At 45.2% G+C, this 23,206-nt stretch overlaps 1 protein-coding gene across 4 annotated transcripts in view; it reads left to right on the forward strand.

Moving 5' to 3' along the window:
- SRRM1 (serine and arginine repetitive matrix 1) overlaps positions 1-17,978 on the forward strand; it is a 165,785-nt gene extending 147,807 nt beyond the window's left edge. For 3 of the 4 annotated variants that reach the window (XM_075336082.1, XM_075336083.1, XM_075336085.1), the window contains 5 exons: positions 9,482-9,586; positions 15,170-15,649; positions 15,728-15,914; positions 16,030-16,215; positions 16,501-17,978. In XM_075336082.1, the coding sequence (XP_075192197.1) occupies positions 9,482-9,586; positions 15,170-15,649; positions 15,728-15,914; positions 16,030-16,215; positions 16,501-16,605 (1,063 nt within the window). In that variant the 3' untranslated portion in view covers positions 16,606-17,978. Of the gene's footprint in view, positions 1-9,481; positions 9,587-15,169; positions 15,650-15,727; positions 15,915-16,029; positions 16,216-16,427 lie in introns of all 4 variants that reach the window. The other variant, XM_075336084.1, reaches the window with a different exon arrangement.
- The last annotated feature ends 5,228 nt before the right edge of the window (positions 17,979-23,206 follow it).

The following is a 23,206-nucleotide window of genomic DNA, read 5'->3' on the forward strand; positions in this document are numbered from 1 at the left end:
GGAAACTAACGTGCAGCCCATGCCTCTGGCCATCCCCAGAATTCTCGACTTTCTACAGTCTGGCTTGCAAGCGGGGTTGGCTCTCAGTTCCCTTTAAAGGGCAGGTCTCAGCGCTCTCAGTCTTCTACCAATGCCGCCTGGCTCAAAAACCGCAAGTCAAGACCTTCCTCCAGGGTGTTTCCCATCTAGTTCCCCCGTACAAACGGCTGCTGGACCCATGGGACCTCAATCTCGTTCTGGACAGTCTCCAGAGGTCTCCCTTTTGAACCTCTCAAGGAATCCTGCCTTGCTCTTCTGCCCTGGAAGGTAACATTCCTGGTGGCAATTACGTCCATCAGACTGGTTTCGGAGCTGGCAGCACTCTCTTGCCGTGAGCCTTTTCTGATCTTTCACCAGGACAAGGTGGTTGTGCGCCCCCTTCCGGATTTTCTTCCAAAGGTTCCTACCCAGTTTCATTTGAACGAGGACATTGTTCTGCCTTCCTTTTGTCCACACCCAGTTCATAGGGTGGAAAGGTCTCTGCATTCGTTAGACCTCGTCAGAGCTCTCAGATATTACATATCCAGGACAACCCCCTTTAGGAAAACGGACTCTTTGTTCGTCATTCCTGAGGGGCCTAAAATGGGACAGGCAGATTCAAAGGCGACGCTAGCTCGCTGGATTCGCTCTGCGATCCAGGAAGTCTACTGCTTGCAACTCAAGCCCATTCCTAGTGGGCTGCGGGCTCATTCCACGCGAGCAGTTGGCGCTTCGTGGGCCATTCGGCATCAGGCTTCAGTGGAACAGGTGTGTAAGGCTGCGACCTTGGTCTAGCCTACATACGTTTTCAAAGCATTACAGAGTCCATACCCAGGTTTCAGCTGAGGCAAATCTGGGTAGGAAAATTCTGCAAACTGCAGTAGAGCACCTCTCTCAGTAGGTGCTCCAGGCTGTCTGGGACTGGTTCCTAGTCCTTGGGTTGCATTGTCCTTTTATTTTTCCCACCCATGGACTGCTTTAGGACGTCCCATGGTCCTGTGTCCCCCAATGAGGCGTCAGAGAAAAACGGATTTTTGTGTACTCACCGTAAAATCGTTTTCTCTTAGCCATCATTGGGGGACACAGCACCCACACTGTTGCCCTGTTGGGCCCTGGTTTTCTCAGTACCTTATTTGGTTGTGACGCTTTTTTTTTTTTTTTTCTCTCATGTTCCTCTGTTGAGAAGTTTTTACTGGTTTTTTTTCTCCTACTGCTTGTGTACTAAAACGGAGGTTGCCTGGCCCGGCCAGGGGGTGTATACTGCAGAGGAGGAGCTATGCTTTTGCATCTACTTAGTGTCCTCCTATGGATAGGCAGCATAACACCCATGGTCCTGTGTCCCCCAATGATGGCTAAGAGAAAACGATTTTACGGTGAGTACACACAAATCTGTTTTTTTTTTTTGTTTTTTTTTTTCTTCACATTTTGCATTCTCTGACACACGCTTACCAAATAACAAAATCTCAAAAGAATTAAAAATATAGAGGTAAAAATCATTGGTTCACTTGACATGGAATGACCCAATTGATGCACTCAGCCACATGACATGTTATTGAGATTGCCTTTTTAGGAGGGTGGGGCGGGGGGTGAGTGTATACTCTCCACTGTTGTTGGCTTTTGTTTCAATAAATTGTTTGAAATTTGGAAATCACCATTGCATGCTTTTATTTAAATGCTTTACTTTCATGCTAAAGTACCACTGCAGCAGTAACTTTTTAAATTCTCATAAATTTCGGGTCCCCCTTATTTTTGATTACTAGCAAAAGTAAAGTAGACCTCTGCAAGCTGATCTTATCAGGCAGGACAAGTACATTTTTGTCTCTTCCCAGCTTAAAAATACCACCCCCGCAGCGACCCCAGAATGTGTTACATCACATAAGATGCACTAAGTCTGTCTCTTCGCCTTGGGTTTTACCAATTGCCCTGGTTCGTTGTCAATTGCGGTAGTGCTTTTTGGAGTTGTCTGCTGTGAGTTATCCAAACCACATCTGGTTCCAAGCCCTGGTGATTAGTAATGGAGAAGTCTCTCTCATACCCTGATTACTATTCCATTTAGTAAAAAGAAAATAAAATCCCACAAATAGTTTCGGTCACCAATTTATTAGAAAACAAAATTCCCACGCACGTCTGACGTAGTCCAGCTCTTCCCATGATGTTCCTCTATTAAGACAATCAAAGGCTATGGACCCTCAGGACAAGGGTCCATGGGCTTTCATCAGCAGCCACTCCCAGCTCGCTTTGCAAAATCCGGTGACTGATGAGTTGTGACGTCAGTAACATTATGACTTTTCAGAATTTTCGGATCTCGCTGTGTGAGACACCTGGCGTCTGAAGAGCGGGTGGCATCAGTAGTGTTACTGATGTCTCCGCTCTTCAGTCCCTAGGTCTCGCAGAGTGCAGTGTGAGCAGAGAGTGGCTGCTGCTCAAAGCCTATGGAGCCTCACGTTCTGAGGCGCCATAGCCTTCGATTAGCGGAATCTAACATGGTGCGAACTGCTGGACTACATTGGACATGTATGGAAACTTTACTTTTGGAATAAATTGGTGAACAAGGGAGAAAGTCTGTGTATTTTGTTTTTGTTTTTTTTCCTTTTTTACCGGGTTGGTAATGAGGTGTCTAATGGACAGCTCCCCGTTACTAACACCAGGACTTGATGTTAGTTGTGTTTTGGGACAATTCACAGCCGACCTCAACCTCAAAAACTAATACCCCAATCGCCCATGTATCGGGGCAATCGGGGACAACCAAGGTTAAGTGCCAGAACTGGAGCATCTCATGTGAAGCGCCACTTCTGGGGCAGCTGCTAGGTGGTATTTTTAGACTGGGAAGGGACCAATAACTATGTACCTTCTCAGCCTAGTAATATCAGTCCACCGCTGTTTGATTTACCTCTGCTGGTTAACAAAATAGGGGGTACTCCATGGTTTGTTTGTTTGTTTTTGATTTTTAAGTAAATCAAGCAAAAACACTCCTTAGTGTTACGTGAAAGACACTAAAGGGTGCAAGTTTATAATATGTAGTGGGGTTGTGAAATTATATCTGCTGGATATCATTCTATCTTTATCTTTTATATTTAATTTTTTTTCTTTTGTGTGTGCCTAAAATAGGACATCATACAGCTGGTCCGTGTGCCATCTGATTTATTTTTTCATTTTTTTTCCTCTTCACCCACTGACTTGCGTTTGTAAGTCTTGGCCATTTTACTCAGCTAATGTCCAGCATGCTGAGATTTTTTTTTATTAATTTTTTTTTTTTTTCTCTCAGCCCGATTACAGCTGAGCAGAAACGCCAGTTTGTGGTGATTGACTTTGGTAGATGTCAAACACCCCTTCCTCGCCCCTCCTCCACTCCTCTCCACTTAAAACAAGCCACCCTAACCTCCTTCACTCTCCCTCATCAAAAAATAAAAGGCTCATCCCGCTTTTCCAGGCACGTTTTTCATCTACTTTGAAATTAGACAGTGGTGTTATTGGCTAGTGTATGCTCTGAACACTCCCTATGGTTATATAAAGGATATATAAAAATTTTGTTTTAAAATGGAATACATTTTTTTCTTTATCGTTCCTTTGGGAGACCCAGACCATGGGTGTTTAGCTTCTGCCTCCGGAGGACACACAAAGTACTACACTTAAAAGTGTAGCTCCTCCCTCTGAGCTTATACACCCCCTGGTAGCCAGTCCTAGCCATTTTATTGCTTTGTGTCAGGAGGCATACATCCACACATGCATTCTCATCTGATTTGTTTGACTTTTGGAAAGAGTTTGAAGAAAAGCGGGTCCATGTCTGGACTCCCGGCATGTCCCTTCTCACCCCACTGTGTCGGCGGTGTTGTTAAGGTTGATTTACAAGGCTGCAGCCTTACATGCCGCGCTCCTTCACCATCCCTTCTGGGCTCTGGCTTGAAGTGGGAGCCAGCACGGTCTCCATGCCTGGCAGGAGTCCGGTCTCTATCCACAGCCCCTTGAGGATTCTGTTGGACCGGAGCACTCATCCCCAGGGACTTGGCCCTGCGTCTCAGCAGCTAAGTACCCGAGACGTTTATGTTGGGGGTCCCGGTTCTTTATTGTAAGGGGAGAGTATGCTGTATGTGATTGTTTTAACTTTTCCGGCGGGTTCTCTAGCTTTTGCCTGAGAACCGCGCCGATGGTGCCTGCTTGTCGGCCTCGCCGCTTAAATTTAGGCCCTGGCTTCGCCGGAGGCCTAGTTTCATTTTCCTGCCCTCGCATGTCACTCATGCAGAGGGACAGGTTCGGCTCCTCCCGGCGGCCGTTCTACACAGGGGAGGGACACTCCCCACTGCTGGGGCGTCCCTCCTTCCCTGCAGGTCTCTATAGCCCTCCCCGCTCTTTTATAGGAACACCCTCTTCTCAGGCAGAGTTCACTCTGCTCTGGGACATCCTGCATTCTGCATCTCTGCTGAGGTGCTGCGACTGGGGGACCGGGCTTCGGGATCTGGAGGGCACACAACACCGCGCTCAGCGGTCTGGTAAGCCACAGCCGGTCTCCGGTTGTGGACCTCTGTATATTCTCCCTGGGGTTCATTCTCTGCAAAGCCCCCACTCCAGCAGCATGTCTCACACAAGGAGCAAGGCTCCAAAGCTTTATTCTGCATGCACTGCATGTAAGCTCCTGCTGCCTGAGCCGAGCATTTATCCACACTGTGATGGTTGCTCTAACTTGGCGGTGCCACAGCCTGGAGTCTCACCCCCAGTGGTCTCTCAGGCTGCTGCTGCACCTGTGACTGAACCCCCGGCCTGGGTAGAGTCCTTTTCTAGGTCCATATCCCAGTCATTTGCTGAGTCCATGGGACTTTTGTCCAGGACTTTGATGAATATGCATCAGCCTCCCTCACAGAGTGCCTCTAATACTCTTGACAGAGGACTCCTATCCTCTGACCTCCGTCCATCGGAGCTCACGGAGGATTCATCATCTGATCCCAGACCCCGTCCTTCTAAGAGAAGGCGCAGGGTTCCCCCCCCCCCCCTCCCCATCCCACGGCTCTGTCTCAAGAGCTGACTCTCAAGATGAGGAGGATGCCCTCACTGGGGGCTCGGAGGCTATGTATCCCATCGATTTCTCTGAGGGTGACTCAGATCTTAGTGATTTGATTGCTTCTATTAATTCTGTGCTGGATCTCAATCCGCCAGTGTCAGAGGAGCAACTCTCTTTGGCAGAAAAACATCAGTTTACCTCGCCTAAGAGAGTGAAGAGTGTGTTCTTTAACCACTCCAGTTTTCAGACCGCTGTGACCAAACCCAGGGCCTGCCCTGACAAACGCTTTCCAAAGCGTGGTTCTGATGACCGGTTTCCATTTCCACCTGAGGTGGTCAAGGAGTGGTCTCACTCCCCAAAGGTAGACCCTCCGGTGTCTAGGCTATCAGCCCGGACCGTTGTGTCGGTGGCTGACGGCACCTTACTTAAGGATTCCACTGACCGTCAGATTGACCTTCTGGCCAAATCTGTGTATTAAGCTGCGGGGGCCGCGTTTTCCCCGACTTTTGCAGCAGTGTGGGCTCTCAATGCCATTTCTGCTTCTCTAGAGGAGATGCATTCCCTCACCAAGGAATCTATGCCTGAGATGGTTACCTTAACTGCTCAGGCTTCAGTTTTTTCATCTTATGCCATGTCTGCCATGCTAGAGGCTGCTCACCGCACTGCGGTGGCTTCAGCTAATTCTCTTGTTATCCGCAGGATTTTGTGGCTTCGAGAGTGGAAGGCAGATGCTTCTTCCAAGAAGTTTCATGCTGGGCTCCCTTTTGCTGGTTCACGGCTGTTTGGTGAACAGCTGGATGAAATCATTAAAGAAGCTACTGGTGGGAAGAGTACTTCCATGCCACAAACAAAGACCAGGAAACCCGCCCAGGGTAGGAATCAATCGGTTTCGTTCCTTGCATTCCTCCAACTGGTCATCCTCTAAGCCTTCTGCCTCGTCCGCTAACTCAGCCAAGGATCAGAAATCCAACTGGCGCCCAAAAGCGCGTCCGCAGAACACCGCAGGAGGTTCTGCCACTAAGGCAGCTTCCTCATGAGTCTCGGCCCGCTCCAGCCACGTCCTTAGTCGGTGGCAGGCTCTCCCACTTTGGCGACGCTTGGTTAAAGCAAGTCTCCGATCAGTGGGTGAGAGACATCATATCTCACGGCTACAGGATAGAATTCTCTTCCAGCCCTCCAAACAGATTTTTTCTCTCAACTCCCCCCTGCTCCAAGGCCGCCGCGTTCTCGCAGGCCGTGGCGTCCTTGCAGGCAAACTGAGTGATTGGCCCAGTTCCCGCTCAGGAACGGTTCAGAGGTTTTTACTCAAATCTCTTCCTAGTTCCAAAAAAGGACGGTACCTTCCGGCCCATCCTGGATCTCAAGCTTCTCAACAAGCATGTCCGGGTGCGGCATTTTCGCATGGAGTCTCTGCGATCAGTCATTGCCTCTATGACCCAAGGGGAGTTCCTTGCGTCCATCGACATCAGAGATGCCTATCTACATGTGCCAATCGCAGTGTCACATCAGCGTTGGTTACGTTTTGCGATAGAGGATCATTTCCAATTCGTGGCTCTCCCCTTCGGGTTAGCCACGGCCCCTCGGGTATTCACCAAGGTCATGGCGGCAGTGATTGCGGTCCTGCACCTCCAGGGGTTAGCAGTGCTTCCTTATCTGGACGACCTTCTGGTCAAGGGTACATCCAGGGCAGACTGTCAGCGGAGTGTTTCGCTCACTCTCGCCACCCTAGCCCAATTCGGGTGGATTGTCAATCTTCCCAAATCCACTCTGACTCCAACCCAGAGTCTCACGTACCTAGGGATGCAGTTCGAGACTTTGCCGGCACTTGTGAAGTTGCCCTTAATCAAACAGCAGTCTCTCCGGTTGGCGGTGCGCTCTCTCCTGAGGCCCCGCCGTTATTCCCTCAGGCGCCTGATGCAGGTGCTGGGTCAAATGGTGGCGTCAATGGAGGCTGTCCCCTTTGCCCAGTTCCATCTGCGCCCCCTGCAGCTGGACATTCTCCGCTGTTGGGACAAGCGGCCTTCCTCCTTACAGAGGTTAGTGGCTCTGTCGCCACGGACCAGGAGCTCTCTTCAGTGGTGGCTTCGACCCCTCTCCCTGTCCCAAGGGCGCTCCTCCCTGACTCCGTCCTGGGTGATTCTCACCACGGATGCCAGCCTATCCGGCTGGGGAGCGGTACATCTCCACCACAGAGCACAGGGCACTTGGACTCCGTCCGAGTCAGCCCTTTCAATCAATGTGCTGGAAACCAGAGCTGTGCTTCTAGCTCTCCTAGCCTTTCACCACCTGTTGGCGGGCAGGCACATTCGAGTCCAGTCAGACAACGCGACAGCGGTTGCCTACATCAATCACCAAGGCAGGACACGCAGCCGCCTGGCAATGTTGGAGGTCCAACGCATTCTTCAATGGGCGGAGGACTCCAAGTCCACCATATCCGCAGTCCACATCCCTGGCGTAGAAAACTGGGAGGTAGATTATCTCAGCCGTCAATCCGTGGACGGTGGCGAGTGGTCCCTGCACCCGGCAGTGTTTCAGTCAATCTGCCGCAAGTGGGGCACTCCGGACGTGGACCTTATGGCATCCCGTCACAACAACAAGGTTCCGGTTTACGTGGCTCGCTCCCACGATCCTCAGGCCTTCGCCGCGGACGCTCTGGTTCAAGACTGGTCCCAGTTTCGTCTGTCCTACGCGTTTCCCCCTCTAGCTCTCTTGCCCAGAGTCCTGCGCAAGATCAGAATGGAGGGCCGTCGAGTCATCCTCATTGCACCGGACTGGCCCAGGCGAGCTTGGTATCCGGACCTGCTCCAACTGTCCGTGGAGATGCCGTGGCATCTTCCGGACCGTCCAGACCTACTCTCGCAAGGTCCGTTTTTCCGCCCGAATTCTGCGGCACTCAAATTGACGGCGTGGCTCTTCGGTCCTGGATTTTGACGGCTTCTGGTATTCCTCCTGAAGTCATCTCCACTATGACTCGGGCCCGTAAGTCTTCCTCCGTCAAGATCTATCACAGGACTTGGAAAATTTTCCTGTCCTGGTGTCGCTCTTCCGGCCATTCTCCTTGGCCATTCTCGTTGCCGACCCTTCTGTCTTTTTTACAGTCCGGTCTGCAGCTAGGACTGTCCCTCAACTCTCTCAAGGGACAAGTCTCAGCTCTATCAGTGCTGTTCCAGCGGCGTCTCGCCCGGCTGGCTCAGGTCCGCACCTTAATGCAAGGTGCGTCTCACATCATTCCGCCTTATCGGCGGCCCTTGGATCCCTGGGACCTTAACTTGGTCCTCACGGTATTGCAGAAACCCCCTTTCGAACCCCTTAGGGAGGTTTCTTTGTATCCTTTTTCTCAAAAGGTGGCCTTTCTAGTTGCCATAACTTCTCAGGAGAGTCTCTGATTTGGCTGCGCTCTCCTCGGAGTCACCTTTTTTGGTTTATCACCAAGACAAGGTAGTTCCCCGTCCGACCCCGGACTTTTTTCCTAAGGTGGTCTCTCCCTTCCACCTTAACCAGGATATTTCCTTGCCTTCCTTCTGTCCGGCCCCTGTTCATCGCTTTGAGAAAGCGCTGCATACTCTAGATCTGGTGCGTGCTCTTCGGATCTATGTGTCTCGCACCGCTGCGCTTAGGCGGTGCACCTCTCTTTTTGTGCTAACCACAGGGCGGCGCAAGGGTCTCTCTGCTTCTAAGCCGACCTTGGCCTGTTGGATTAGATCGACCATTTCGGACGCCTACCAGAGTACTCAGGTGCCTCCCCCGCCGGGGATCAAAGCACACTCGACCAGAGCTGTCGGTGCCTCTTGGGCTTTTAGGCACCAGGCTACGGCTCAACAAGTCTGTCAGGCTGCCACTTGGACTAGCCTGGATACCTTTTCGAAGCACTACCAAGTGCATGCTCATGCTTCGGCATATGCGAGCTTGGGCAGACGCATCCTTCAGGCGGCTGTCGCCCACTTGTGAAGTTAGGCTCCTCCTACTTCTTAGTTTTTTCTGTTTATTCCCACCCAGGGACAGCTTTGGAACGTCCCATGGTCTGGGTCTCCCAAAGGAACGATAAAGAAAAAGAGAATTTTGTTACTTACCGTAAATTCTTTTTCTTGTAGTTCCATATTGGGAGACCCAGCTCCCTCCCTGTTGCCTGTTGGCAAATTTCTTGTTCCGTGTGTTATCACCGGCTGTTGTCGTGGACAGAGTCTCCGGTTGTTCCGGTTCTTACTCGGTTCTACTTGTGGGTAGCTATTCTCCTTCAGCTTTTGCACTAAACTGGCTAGGACTGGCTACCAGGGGGTGTATAAGCTCAGAGGGAGGAGCTACACTTTTAAGTGTAGTACTTTGTGTCCTCTGGAGGCAGAAGCTAAACACCCATGGTCTGGGTCTCCCAATACAGAACTATAAGAAAAAGAATTTACGGTAAGTAACAAAATTCTCTTTTTTTTCTAGTTAATATAAAGTGACGTTTCACTTTTACTTTCTATTTTTCAGCCGAAGAAGGAGGAGCCCATCTCCACCCCCACCCAGAAGACGACGCAGCCCTTCTCCTGCCCCCCCACCCAGGAGACGACGTACTCCTTCTCCACAGAGGCGCAGGTAAGTTACCATTTAGCAACTAAATTATTCTTTTGGAGTCGAATAAGTTAATGTTTCTCATATGCCCTAATGAGCATAGCTCAGATTCTACTAGCACTCCTCTGAAACGAGCAGGCACTGAAAGAATATTACTTCTGATCTCATTGGTGTTCAAAATCTGCCCTGATCTGGTGTGTGATGCTGTGTTCAGTCATTGACCTTGATTTTGCTGCCCGTGGACACTAGTGAGTGACAGTCTGAATATTTATTCATCATGTGACTTAACCCCTTTAGGACGAAGCCAGTTTTGTACTTAATGACCAGGCCATTTTTTGCAATTCTGACCAGTGTCACTTTATGAGGTCATAACTCTGGAACGCTTCAACGGATCCCGGTGATTCTGACATTGTTTTTTCGTGACATATTGTACTTCATGATAGTTATAAATTTAGAACGATATTTTTTGCTTTTATTTGTGAAAAAATCGGAAATTTGATGAAAATTTTGAAAATTTTGCAATTTTCAAACTTTTAATTTTTATGCCCTTAACCCAGAGAGTTATGTCACACAAAACAGTTAATAAATAACATTTCCCACATGTCTACTTTACATTAGCGCAATTTCTGAAACAAAATGTTTTGGGGTTAGGAAGTTAGAAGGGGTCAAAGTTCATCAGCAATTTCCCATTTTTTCAACAAAATTCACAAAACCATTTTTTTAGGGACCACATCACATTTGAAGTGACTTTGAGAGGCCTAAGTGACAGAAAATACCTAAAAGTGACACCATTCTCAAAACAGCACGCCTCAAAGTACTCAAAACCACATCCAAGAAGTTTATTAACCCTTCAGGTGCTTCACAGGAACTAAAGCAAAGTGGAATGAAAAAAAGCAAAAAATAAAATTTTACCTAAAATGTTGCTCTACCCCAAATTTATTCACTTTTAGAAGAAATAACACAACAAAATGAACCCCAAAACTTGTTACCCACTTTCTTATGAACGCGCCAATACCCCACATGTGGTCAGAAACCTTTGTTTGGACAAATGGGAGGGCTCGGAACAGAAGGAGCAATATTTGAATTTTGGAAAGCAAATTTGGCTGAAATAGATTGCGGGCACCATGTTGCATTTACATGTCCGCCAAGGTACCTAAACAGCAGAAACCCCTTACAAGTGACACCATTTTGGAAACTAGACCCCTTAAGGCTTCTATCTAGGGGTATAGTGAGCATTTTGGATACACAGGTACTTCACAGATTTTGATAACGTTACGTTGTCACATTGAAAATTTTCATTTTTTTCTCAAAAATGTTGCTTTAGCATCAATTTTTTCACTTTTTCAAGAGGTAATTCCAAAAATGTGACCCCAATGTTTGTTACCCACTTTTTTATGAGCGCGGTGATACCTCACTTGTGGTCTGAAACCTTTGTTTGGAGAAATGGGAGGGCTTGGAACGGAAGGAGCAATATTTGAATTTTGGAAAGGAAATTTGGCTGAAAAAGATTGCGGGCACCATGTCGCATTTGGAGGACCCCTAAGGTACGTAAACAGCAAAAAAACACCACAAGTGACCCCATAGTGGAAACTAGGCCCCTCAAGGAATTTATCTTGATGTTTGGTGAGTACCCTGAACCCCCAGGTGCTTTACAGAAGTTTATAACGTTGAGCCATGAAAATAAAAAAATAAAATTTTACCACAAAATTGTTACTTCAACCAGGTAGCTTTTTTTTTCACAAGGGTAACAGGAAAAAAATCACCATGAAATTTATTGCGCAATTTCTCCTGAGTTTGTTGATATCTTGTATGTGGTGGAAATCAACTGTTTGGGCACACTACAGGGCTCAGAAGAGAAGGAGTGCAATTTGACTGCAAAATTGGCTGGAATCAATAGCGGACGCCATGTTGCATTAGGAGAACCCCTGAGGTGCCTAAGCAGTGGAGGTCCCCCACAAGTGACCCCATTCTGGAAATAAGACCCCTCAAGGCTTTAATCTAGGTGTATATTGAGCATTTTGAATACACGAATACTTCACAGAATTTGATAAGCTTAGGTTGCCATATTGAAATTTTCATTTTTTTCACAAAAATGTTGATTTAGCGACACATTTTTCACTTTTTCAAGAGGCAACAACAAAACGTGTACCCCACAGGTTGTTATCTAATTTCTTGTGAGCGCAGGGATACCACACATGTGGCCAAAAACCTTTGTTTGGATAAATGGGAGGGCTTGGAATGGAAGGAGCACCATTTGAATTTTGGAAAAGTTGAAGTAAATTGCGCGCACCATGTCACATTAGCAGGGCCCCTTGGGCACCTATACATCAGAAACCCCCCACAAGTGACCTCATTTTGGAAACTGGACCCCTCAAGGATTTTATTCAGGAGTATAGTAAACATTTTGAATCCACAGGTACTTCACAAAACTGTTGCTGTAGCAAAAAATTTCTCACTGTTAAGGGGGCTTTACACGCTGCGACATCGCTAATGCGGAGTCGTTAGGGTCACGGAATTGGTGACGCACATCCGGCCGCATTAGCGATGTTGCTGCGTGTGACACCGATGAGCGATTTTGCATCGTTGCAAAAACGTGCAAAATCGCTCATCGGTGACATGGGGGTCCATTCTCGATTATCGTTACTGCAGCAGTAACGATGTAGTTCGTCGCTCCTGCGGCAGCACACATCGCTATGTGTGACGCCGCAGGAACGAGGAAGCTCCCCTTACCTGCCTCCCGGCCGCTATGAGGAAGGAAGGAGGTGGGCGGGATGTTCCGGCCACTCATCTCCGCCCCTCCGCTTCTATTGGGCGGCCGCTCAGTGACGTCACTGTGACGCCACACGGACCGCCCCCTTAGAAAGGAGGCGGTTTGCCGGTCACAGCGACGTCGCCGGGCAGGTAAGTATGTGTGACGCATGTGCGCGATGTTGTGCGGCATGGGCAGCGATTGCCCGTGTCGCACAACAGATGGGGGCGGGTACCCACGCTAGCGATATCGGGACCGATATCGCAGCGTGTAAAGTAGCCTTTAGGCTATGTGGCCATGATCCAGCGACACGGCGTCTAGTACCCAGTGTCAGCCTCCTGCAGAAATGTGAGTGTTGTCCACGGGAGAACGCAGCTGCCCATGCCCACGATTTGGGTTCAGGCTGCTGTGGACTTTAGTTCTATTCTACCTGCAAAGAACACTCATCTCCGCAGCATAAATTGACATCCTGAGGCTCGGGAAGCTGCGCCACAGGTCGATTTATGCTGCGGAGAAAAGAAACACAGTGGGCACGGGATTTCTAAAAATCCTGCCACTGTGCTTCTACTGCACAACGCAGCGTTATGGACGCAGGGAAAACACTCTGCGTCCAAAATGTTGCAAACCCTGATTGTGGGCACACAGCGTAAAATGCTACAATGGATGAATGGATAGATGTCAAACATATATAACGTCCCACCCCCCTGCATATTCTAAGCTGGCGCCCTTTAGTGCCTTTCATGTGACACTAAAGGATGCCTAGCCTTGTATTTAGCCCAAAAAAAAAAAAAGAATTAAAATAAATGACGTGGGGTCCCCCCTATTTTTGATAGCCAGCTAGGGTAAAGCAGACAGCTGTAGCCTGCAAACCACAGCGGGCAGCTTCATCTTGTCTGGTGATCAATTTGGAGGGCTCCCCAAGCTGTTTTTTTTTTTTAATTATTTATAAATAAATAATTAAAAAAAAAAAACAAACGTGGGGTCCCCCCAAATTAGATCACCAGCCAAGGTGAAGCTGACAGCTGGGGTCTGGTATTCTCAGGATGGGAAGAGCCACGGTTATTGGACTCTTCCCAGCCTAAAAATAGCAGGCCGCAGCCGCCCCAGAAGTGGCGCATCCATTAGATGCGCCAATTCTGGCGCTTCGCCCCAGCTCATCCCGCGCCCTGGTGCGTTGGCTAACGGGGTAATGAATGGGGTTGATACCAGGTGTGTAATGTCACCTGGCATCAAGCCCAGCAATTAGTTATGTCACGGCGTCTATCAGATACCCGACATAACTAATTGACAGTAATAAAAAAAAAATTGACAACAAAAAAAAATTTATTTGAAAAAACACTCCCCAAAACATTCCCTGATTGACCAATTTATTGAAAAGAAAAAAAAAAAATCCACAATAATCCATTTGGATGTCCCACGTCGCCTCTGGACCTTCTAGAATATGGGGGACACGTTCAGGGAACGTATCCCCCATTTTCTAGGAGGGCAGACCCTCCATTTGAGGAGAGTGGGTGCAAAAAGCTGCACCCACCCTCCCCGGGTCACAGCTGCACAGTGCTGAGCAGCATCAGCAGCCAGCGTCCTGAACACAGGAAGCTGTCATCTGCTCGGCACATGTGACCGGCGTCTGCAGAGAAGGAGCCGGAGGAGGGGGCCGCGGGGGATCAGCGCTCCGGTATGTATGACACCGGGGGACACCGGGGGACACCAGGGGGAGGGTAGGGGGGGACCCGGCGGGGCCTGGGGAGCAGGTTTCTGTCGTATGTGTTATGGCACATACGACAGAAACCATAGGAACAGTGGAAATGCGGCCGGCGCGCTGCTGTGATCGCCGGTGCGCGCGGCCATCTTGGATTTTCGGGAGGGGGTTGGGGGTCGGGGGGGGGCACTTTGGGGACACCGGGGGACCGGAGGGAACCGGGAAAAAGATTTATCTCCCATCTGGCATGTTTGAACATGCCAGATGGGAGATAAATCATTTTTTACCGGCGCGGTCATTTACTATAACTTGATGATCGGTATACGGTGTATACCGGTCATCAGGTGAGCGGGGACCGGAAAAACCGGCCCGAATCATGATCTCCAGGGTCTCAGCTACCCCCGGCAGCTGAGACCCCGGAAATTTTCTGACTCTGGGGGCCGCTAGACCCTTTTTTCCGACCGCCGTTAAAAAGCGGCGGATCGGAAAAAGTACCCTTATTTACCGCCGTTAAAAGGCGTATCGGCGGTCGTAAAGGGGTTAAAGAACCACTCCCAAAACATGTTTTATGTGCTAAACTTGTAACGTGTAATATATGCGTGTTGTATAATGTAAATGCAATATAATTATTGATCGCCGACTTCTGCTTCTAGCACCGCTCTGGTCCTCTTCCCATGTGGCTGAAATTCTGACTCTTCATATCACACTGGGATTTGTGTAATCAGAGTCGGTTTTATATTGTGTAAGTCTATGGAGTGTCAGAACAATGCTCCATAGGCTTATATTGTAAAAGAGAGACTTCGCTCACACACACACACATCTCCTTCTTATCCTGCAAGTTAGAATTTGTCACGCGAGTGAAAAAAGAGGACCAGAGAGGTGCTTGTTACTAGAGAGGGCGGCGAACAGCAAGTTTTATTGCACTTGTGTATTAGACAGGTTTAGCGAATAAATAATTTCCTGGGCATGCTTCTTAAACATCCAGCTAGAAAACAGTACATTTTCCACCCAAATAGATTGTCATCTAAAAGTCATGTAGTATGTTATTGTATTGTATGTGGTACTTGCATTTTTAAAGGGATTTTCCAGCTTTAAGATTTTTGATTTGTCCAAAGACCTGGTATGTCTAACACTTAAGCAATTTTTTTTATTTACTTAGGTCACCTTCTCCTCGGAGGCAGTCCCCCGCACAAAGACGGTACTCTCCCCCAATTCAAAGAAGATACTCTCCTTCTCCACCACCTAAGAGAAGAACTTCTTCACCACCACTTCCTCAGCAGTCTTCAAAACGTAGAATATCACAGTCCCCTCCTCCATCAAAACACAGAGTATCGCATTCACCTCCACCAAAACATAAAGTATCTCCTGGAGGGAAAAGACTGTCACCATCTTTACCATCTAAGCACAGAAAGGTATCCTCTCCAAGCAGACCTGGAAGGGGAGAGGCACGGTCTCCTCTGCAGCCTAAGCGTTTATCACCCTCACCACCACGGCCAAGAGCTGTACGTAACTCTGAAAGCCCACCAGCACACAGAAGAGTACAAACACCTTCTCCTCCTAGGCGGCAACAGTCACCTTCCCCAAGTACACGACCTATTCGACGAGTATCCAGAACACCAGAACCGAAGAAACTGAAAAAGTAATCTTCTTAAGTTTACTTGCATTTTTGTTTTATCAGCTTAATTCAATATTAATGTGTCTGTTTCCAACTTTTCAGGGATTCTCCAAGTCCACGTCCCAGACGAGGCTCTTCATCAAGATCCGTTTCAGCATCCCCTGAGCCTGCTCCAAAAATACAAGCTGTTTCACCAGCTAGGTCTCGATCCAGGTCTGCCAATTGGTCTCCGGCTCCAGCACCATCTAAGAAAGCCAAGAGCACTACACCAAGCCCAGCTCCTGCTCAGGTATCATTTTATTAGCTTATTTGGAGCTTAGTGTTCAGTTTACTGTGTATATTATTTAACTTTCTTTAAGATGCTACCTCCAAATACTGTTTGTTTTTTTTATTCTACTTTGTAGGTATCAGATCAGGAAGCTGGTGGAGGAAAAAAGAAAAAGAAGAAAAAGGACAAGAAACATAAAAAAGAAAAGAAGCACAAGAAACACAAAAAACATAAGAAAGAGAAAGCTGCAGCTGCTGCTGCTGCCGCTGCCACTACCTCTCCAGAGGTCACTGAGGTGGATGTGGACACTGAAACCAAGAAGGTGAGTAAAGGTTCTTGTTTAACCCTGTTTTGGCAATGTAGAAACCCCCTACCCCAATCCATTGCCTAAAAAATAGTTTGCCAAGGCTGTTTGTATAGAAGCATCCTTTCTCCTGCACGCATTGAATTGGGTGGTGGGTAGTATAGTGGGCCCCATTGACTAGTTTTGGTCACCAATCACTGTTCTGCCTCCTTTTCTGTCTTCTGCTGCAGCGTAATAAAAATTCTACTGATGCCGGGCGTGTACCTCCCTAAACAAAAATCCTATACATTTCCCCCCCACCAGGAGACTGAAAGTGACGGAGAAGGAGCTCTAGACGATTTGGAGAAGCATTTACGAGAGAAGGCTCTGCGTTCCATGAGAAAAGCGCAGGTTTCTCCTCAATCCTAGTTCTGTACACGTCTCATTTGCAAAGTGTAAATTGTATTTTGTTTTCGTTTTGTATTTTTTCAGTTTGTTTTTATTTTCTGATTTAAAGCATTTGGAAGGTTAGATTATTCCAATAAATAGGCTGGGGTTTACTACATGCATCTAATCATTTCATTCAGTTCTGGGAGAAGTGTTAACACCTGCAGCTAAAATGGAAATGTCCGTGCAATCATTAAACATTTTGTTGTACTATCTCAATCCTGTACTGTCACTGTTGGCATTTGGATTGGTAAAATGTTTCCCTTTTTTCTGCTTTTAATATTTCCATTGTCATACCATACTTTTTTCCAGATTTAATAAAATGTACAGACTGTTGTTTATTTTCATTACATGAAAAGTATATGAAAGGTTAGAAGAAGGCTTCTGTGTTTGATTGCTATATAAAAGCATTTTTGTTAAATCTGTAGAGTGTTTTCCACAAAAAGAAATGGGATATGTTAGATGTTAAATGGTTGATAGTATCCAGCAGATGGGAACCTTACTTTTTCCCAGACTAAGAAGGGAACCTATTACCTTCTGTTTATGGAGTGGTACCAGTACACATAGTAAATACAAATAAATTCTGAGGAGACTAATTGCTATTACAGCTTTTAGATTGTGGGGAGGGGTGGGGGTCCAGCTGTTGGATGCATATCTAGCCAGGAATTATCTAACAATTATTTCCCTGGGAAACCTATTTAATAGAGTTGGTGTGGATTGATTCACATGTCCCATTGCATCGCTATTGACTTTGGGCTGTGGTAGCGACGTCCATTTCTGCGTAACACCTTCACCATTGATTAGCCGGTCTGGTGCAATATCACACTGAACAATAGCATCGCACCACGACGGATAATAAAGAGAAGCCGAAGAAGCTGGCCAGTAAGATGGGTGCTGCTCCTGTGCTACGGTCTAAGAGATGATTGAGAGAGATGTGAATAAATTCACAGCAACTCTACTTTAAGCTAGTTTCATACATCCGGCATTTCGCTGGATTGCTGGATCCGGAAAACTCCAGTACAGTGTTAATACTGTACAATGGCATGACAGCATGTGACCGGAGCTTGCCGCGATGCCATTGTACTGTATACACTGTACTGGAGTGTGCCGGATCCAGCAATCTGGCGAATGCCGGGTGCGTGAAACTAGCCTTAGTGATCATATTGTAGTATGGCCATGATTTTCTATTCCTGTATGTGAGGCCGTTAAAACCAGTTTACCTCAAAATCTGCTATTTTCAACACATTCTGTTCCCCACTATGTTGTGGATACGTTTTGTTAAATAGCCGCTAACTTGGAACACTGGAATTTCACTTTTATTTTATTAAAGGTTTTTTTAAGGGGTGGGTTCTTGACTACGTTTCTAAAGTTGCATAATTTGTGTTTACAGCAGACACTTCATCTACATTTATCCTGTTTAAAATGATTTATTCGATGTTTAATTCATAATCATGTGTAGGGTTTTAATCAATTTTTTTTTAATTTTTTTGCGATATTTTTCAAAATGGTGCAGATGGGTCATTTAATTTTGTGCAAAAAGAAAATGCTTTTAATTCTTATTTAACATTTTTTTTTAAGCTTTTTATTTTTATAGTCGCATGTTTCACTAAAATGTTACAAAATGTGCACAAACATTACATAAAATCAATTAAGGGGTCAGAATACATTTGCACAAAATAATGGCAATTTTTATTAAAAAAACAAAAACAGCCACCCTCAATGGCAAACAAAAAAAGCTACCACATTAAAATATTCTTTTAACCCCTTCACGACCATGGATGGATATATCAGTCATGGAGCGTGTCCCATTAAGCCCTGCCCCCTGCCGCGGGCAGGCGGCGGCGGTCGGCACACAGCTGTTTTCAACAGCTGACATGTGTGCCTGCTAGCCGCGGGTGGAATCTCTTCCACCCGCGGCCATTAACCCCTTAAATCTTGCTGCAAAAGTCTGGCAGCAAGATCTATATGCGCGCGGCCATGTTTTTTTACTTGCTGCCCCCACCGGAAGTCACGTGCGTGATCACGTGACTATCGGTTGCCATCGTAGCACAGGGTCATGTGATGACGCCTGCAGCTATGAAGTTTCACTTTCGTTTTCCCTTGGCTACGAGCAGAGAGAAACAAAGTGACTGAATCTGCTGTTTACAGCTGTATAGCTGTGATCAGCAGATAAGAGCGATCAGATTGCTGATTGCTATAGCCCCCTAGGGGGACTAGTAAAATAAAAAAATGTTTTAAAAATAAAAAAACCTAAAAGTTCAAATCATCCCTCTTTCCCCCCATTGAAAATTAAAGGGTCAAAAAAAAAAAAAATATACACATCCTTGGTATCGCCGTGTTTAGAAATGCCCGATCTATCAAAATATAAAATCAATTAATCGGATTGGAATTTTTTTTGCCACTACGCCGTTTACCAAACGCCAAAATTACGTTTTTTTGGTCGCCGCAAGTTTTACGCAAAATGCAATAACAGGCGATCAAAACGTAGCATCTGCGCAAAAATGGTACCATTAGAAACGTCAGCTCGAGACCCAAAAAATAAGCAGTCACTGAGCCATAGATCCCAAAAAATAAGAACGCAACGTGTTTTGGAAAATGGCGCAAAACGTGCACCACTTTTATTAAACGTGTGAAATTTTTTTTAACCTCTTATATACAAGTAAACCTATACATGTTTGGTGTCTACAAACTCGCACTGACCTCAGGCATCATACCCACACATCAGTTTTACCATATATAGTGAACACCGTTGATAAAACATCCCAAAAACCATTGTGCCATCACACTTTTTTTTGCAATTTTTCCGCATTTGGAATTTTTTTTGCTGTTTTCCAGTACACCATATGGTAAAACTTATGCTTTAATTTAAAAGTACAACTTGTCCCGCAAAAAAACAAGCCCTCATATGGCAAGATTGACGGAAAAACAAAAAAGTTACGGCTCTCGGAAGAAGGGGAGCAAAAAACAAAAATGCAAAAACGGAAAGTGCCCTGGGGCTGAAGGGGTTAATTTGCACTATTATAAGACTATGGCACAATTGAAAACACCAAAAACTAGTTACAAAAAAGTAACAAAATGAAATGTTTGGGGTTTCTTTTTAGTACTTTTCACTTTTTATCCAGAATTTTTTATATTTTTTTTCACACTGCATTTTTGGTAAGTGACTGCAGAATGTAGCTATAATGTTTGAAGAGTGACACAATTTTTATTTTCCACAAAACTTGCTCCTTCATTATTTGGATCTTTAGTTGGCTATTTCTATGGTTAATTACAATTATCAGCATTTCATACATTTTTAAACTTTAATTGAATACATCAAGTTATGCAAAGACTCAATATTTACAGTGTTGATCCTTAATTTTCAAACTGTCTGCAATTCACCTTGACATATTGGAAATCCACTTCTGGGCCAAATCCTGACTGAGAACTGCAAGGCCCGATTAGGCAAGAATATGTTATCACCGTTTTGTTTTTTTTTTTGTCCACCTACTTTTTGAGGATTGATTACATACTGTTGGTGGGATTAAGATTTGGGGATTTTCCTGACCCTGAACTAAAATATCACTGCTTAACTTACTGAGCCACTCGGTTATATCTGTTGCCTTATGGCATGCTGCTACATCTTGATGAAGAAAGAATTGTTCATCATCAAATTGCTCAGTATCAGTATTTATTCATGCCAGCGTTTTCATTCTAAATTGTGAGTGAGCCTAGTCCCTTGACTAAAAAGCGACCAGACATCTCTTGTCTCAGAATGTTTTACTGTTGGCATGACACGACTTCATGGTAGTGCACACTTTTAGTTTCTCCTGACAATTTTTCAAAATATCCCAAACAGTCTGAATAGGGTTTAATCAGAGAAAACTACTACCCCAGTCTTATACAGTCCAATTTATCCTATCCCTGTAGAATGTCAGTTTGTCCTCAATGGTTTTCTTTGGAGAGAAGTGGCTGCTTTAGTCTGATGGCAAGAAGGGCAGCAGACTCAGAAAGGGTTCACCTCACTGTACATACAGATGCACTGACACCTGCCTGGTGCCATTCCTGAGCAATCTTTGCACTTGTGTTGAATCGATCCTGTAGCCGAATCCTTTTTAGACAGTCATGACACTTGCTAAACTTTCTTTGGTAGTATAGCTTCCCAGCAATTGAACTTCTTTTAACTTGCTTATTGATCCAATAAGTAGTTTATTCTAGGGGCAATCTGATGATCTACGATGTCTTTGTCTTTAAAGCGCTTATGATACAAAGCTGTGAGGACTGCAAATGTTTTCATTGAGCGAATAGTGTTAAAAATAAGACCACAATTTCAAGCACAAGTCTCCTTCTAAAGCATGACATAATGATATTAGCTGCCTTGTCCTTAATGGGATTATCTCACCAACAGTACCTTGGTCTGATCATACCACTTCTCCTGGGCTGGAGAGGAAGAGAAAAATTTTTTTTTTTTTTTTTTTTTTAAAACTGGAACGAAACCTCACAAAAATAATCAGCTGTGATCTTGTGCTGTATTGTCTTTTTGTGTCCTCCCTGGCCATGTGGTATGATCAGACCATGTCCCTGTACAATCAAGAATTAACGTCTGGAACACCATTCTGAGTCTGAACTGGGTGCAAAAACCTAAAATATCTACACTATATGGAGAGAAGGTATGCACACAAGTGACTATGTAAGGGGAATATATGAAAAGCAGAAACTGCTGTGTGAATACTGATATGAAAAATCCAATAGCTATATGTAAGAGTGAAAGTATGAAAAATGGAATCTGCATTACTGCCATGAACATATGAATAAAGAGAAATTTAGCTATTGAATTGATCAATGCAACAGAGCCCCAACACTACGCCAAAGTATTTCTCTACGTTGGGGTCTCTAGCTAGTGTGTGTCCTCTCATGCAGTTAAAAAAAACTTACCGTGTATGGGAAGCTGAGACCCAGGCTATATATGCGTATAATGTGGACTGGCAATAGGTGTGGTGGGGCCAGGTTCACAAACTAAAAACTACAAATCAATCAAGAAATAACGTCTGGAACACCATTCTGAGTCTGAACTGGGTGCAAAAACCTAAAAAAAAAAATCTACACTATATGGAGAGAAGGTATGAATACCAGTGACTATGTGTAAGGGGAATATAGGAAAAGCAGAAACTGCTGTGTGAATACTGACATGAAAAATCCAATAGCTACATGTAAGAATGAAAATATGAAAAATGGAACAGTACTCCCGAATAGTACCTTGGTCTGATCATACCACTTCTCCTGGGCTGGCGAGGAAGTGAAAAAAAAATAATTCTTTATTTTTTAAAAACCAGAACGAAACCTCACAAAAATAATCAGCTGTGATCTTGTGCTGTATTGTCTTTTTGTGTCCTCCCTGACCCAGGATTTGTGGTATGATCAGACCATGTCCCTGTACAGTCAGACACAGCCATTACACAGTACATAGCAGGGACACATAAAATTATCTCAGCACAGGAACATTTTTTTTTCTTATTAAATACATCCAAATATGGAATTTAGCATTTCAAGATTTATTGATTAAAATAAACTTTAACTTTGTTTATGGGAAAACCCCTTTATGACTTCTTTAGATAACGAGAAGATCATGAAAATGATGCATGCAGGCCATGGCATAACAGAAATTCAGTAGAAAATGAAATTTTTGTTTTTCATGTTTAATAGCAGGGAATGACTGCATACAAGTTAGAGTTAATGCAAATTGATATTAAACGTCAAGTACGAATGTGAAAAGTAAACTTTTCAGCCTCATGGTAGAGGCAAACATGATGTGAACAGCGCCTAACTAGTGAGGAAAATTAACAAAGTGTCATTACCTATTCCCACCATGTGACATACTAGCTTGTCAAAAGTAGTGTCTTTCTGTACTTAGCGAGTTTAGGAGCAGAGACCATACTATATATAACTGTTCCCAGCTGACCTCTTCCAGTAACAGCAGCAGGTAGTTCAAGCTATGACAGGTGACGTTTAAATGCTGCTGTCAGTTGACCTGATGCTACGTACAGTGGAATTGATGATTTATCATGGTAGCCAGTGAGGTTGCTGAAGCCTCTTGAGTTGCCATGTTAGTCCACATTTGACATTAAGCCACATACAAAGCTTCAGAAGAGAACTGTAATTCCCCAGAATACTGAAACTGTGGTATAGTATAGTGTAAGAAATTCTGACGAGGCCTGGAATAATTAATGGCTTTACTCAGTAGATAAACCTATAAAAATTACAAATAGAGGATTCTTTTATTAAAAAAAAAATATTTCAACATTTTTAATAATAAAGTAGAAGAAAAGGTCACTCACAATAGACCAAAACTGTTGCATAATGGGCATTTTTTCCCCCCCATAATACTTATTTCATAAGCAGTCACTGTATCAATGCTAATGGTTCACTACTGGGAAGAGCAGAACATTCATTCAACAAGTGTCCACAAGATGGCAAATGATTTCACAAATTTGTCAAAAAGACATCAGATAGCAATTCAAAGGAGTCTGCATGAACACATGCTAGAAAAAAATAACTTCATCTGAGGTAGAGAACGTCTAGATGGAGATAATATAGTTTACAATCA

The sequence above is a fragment of the Anomaloglossus baeobatrachus genome, chromosome 2 (assembly GCF_048569485.1).
Source record: "Anomaloglossus baeobatrachus isolate aAnoBae1 chromosome 2, aAnoBae1.hap1, whole genome shotgun sequence".
NCBI lineage: Eukaryota > Metazoa > Chordata > Amphibia > Anura > Aromobatidae > Anomaloglossus > Anomaloglossus baeobatrachus.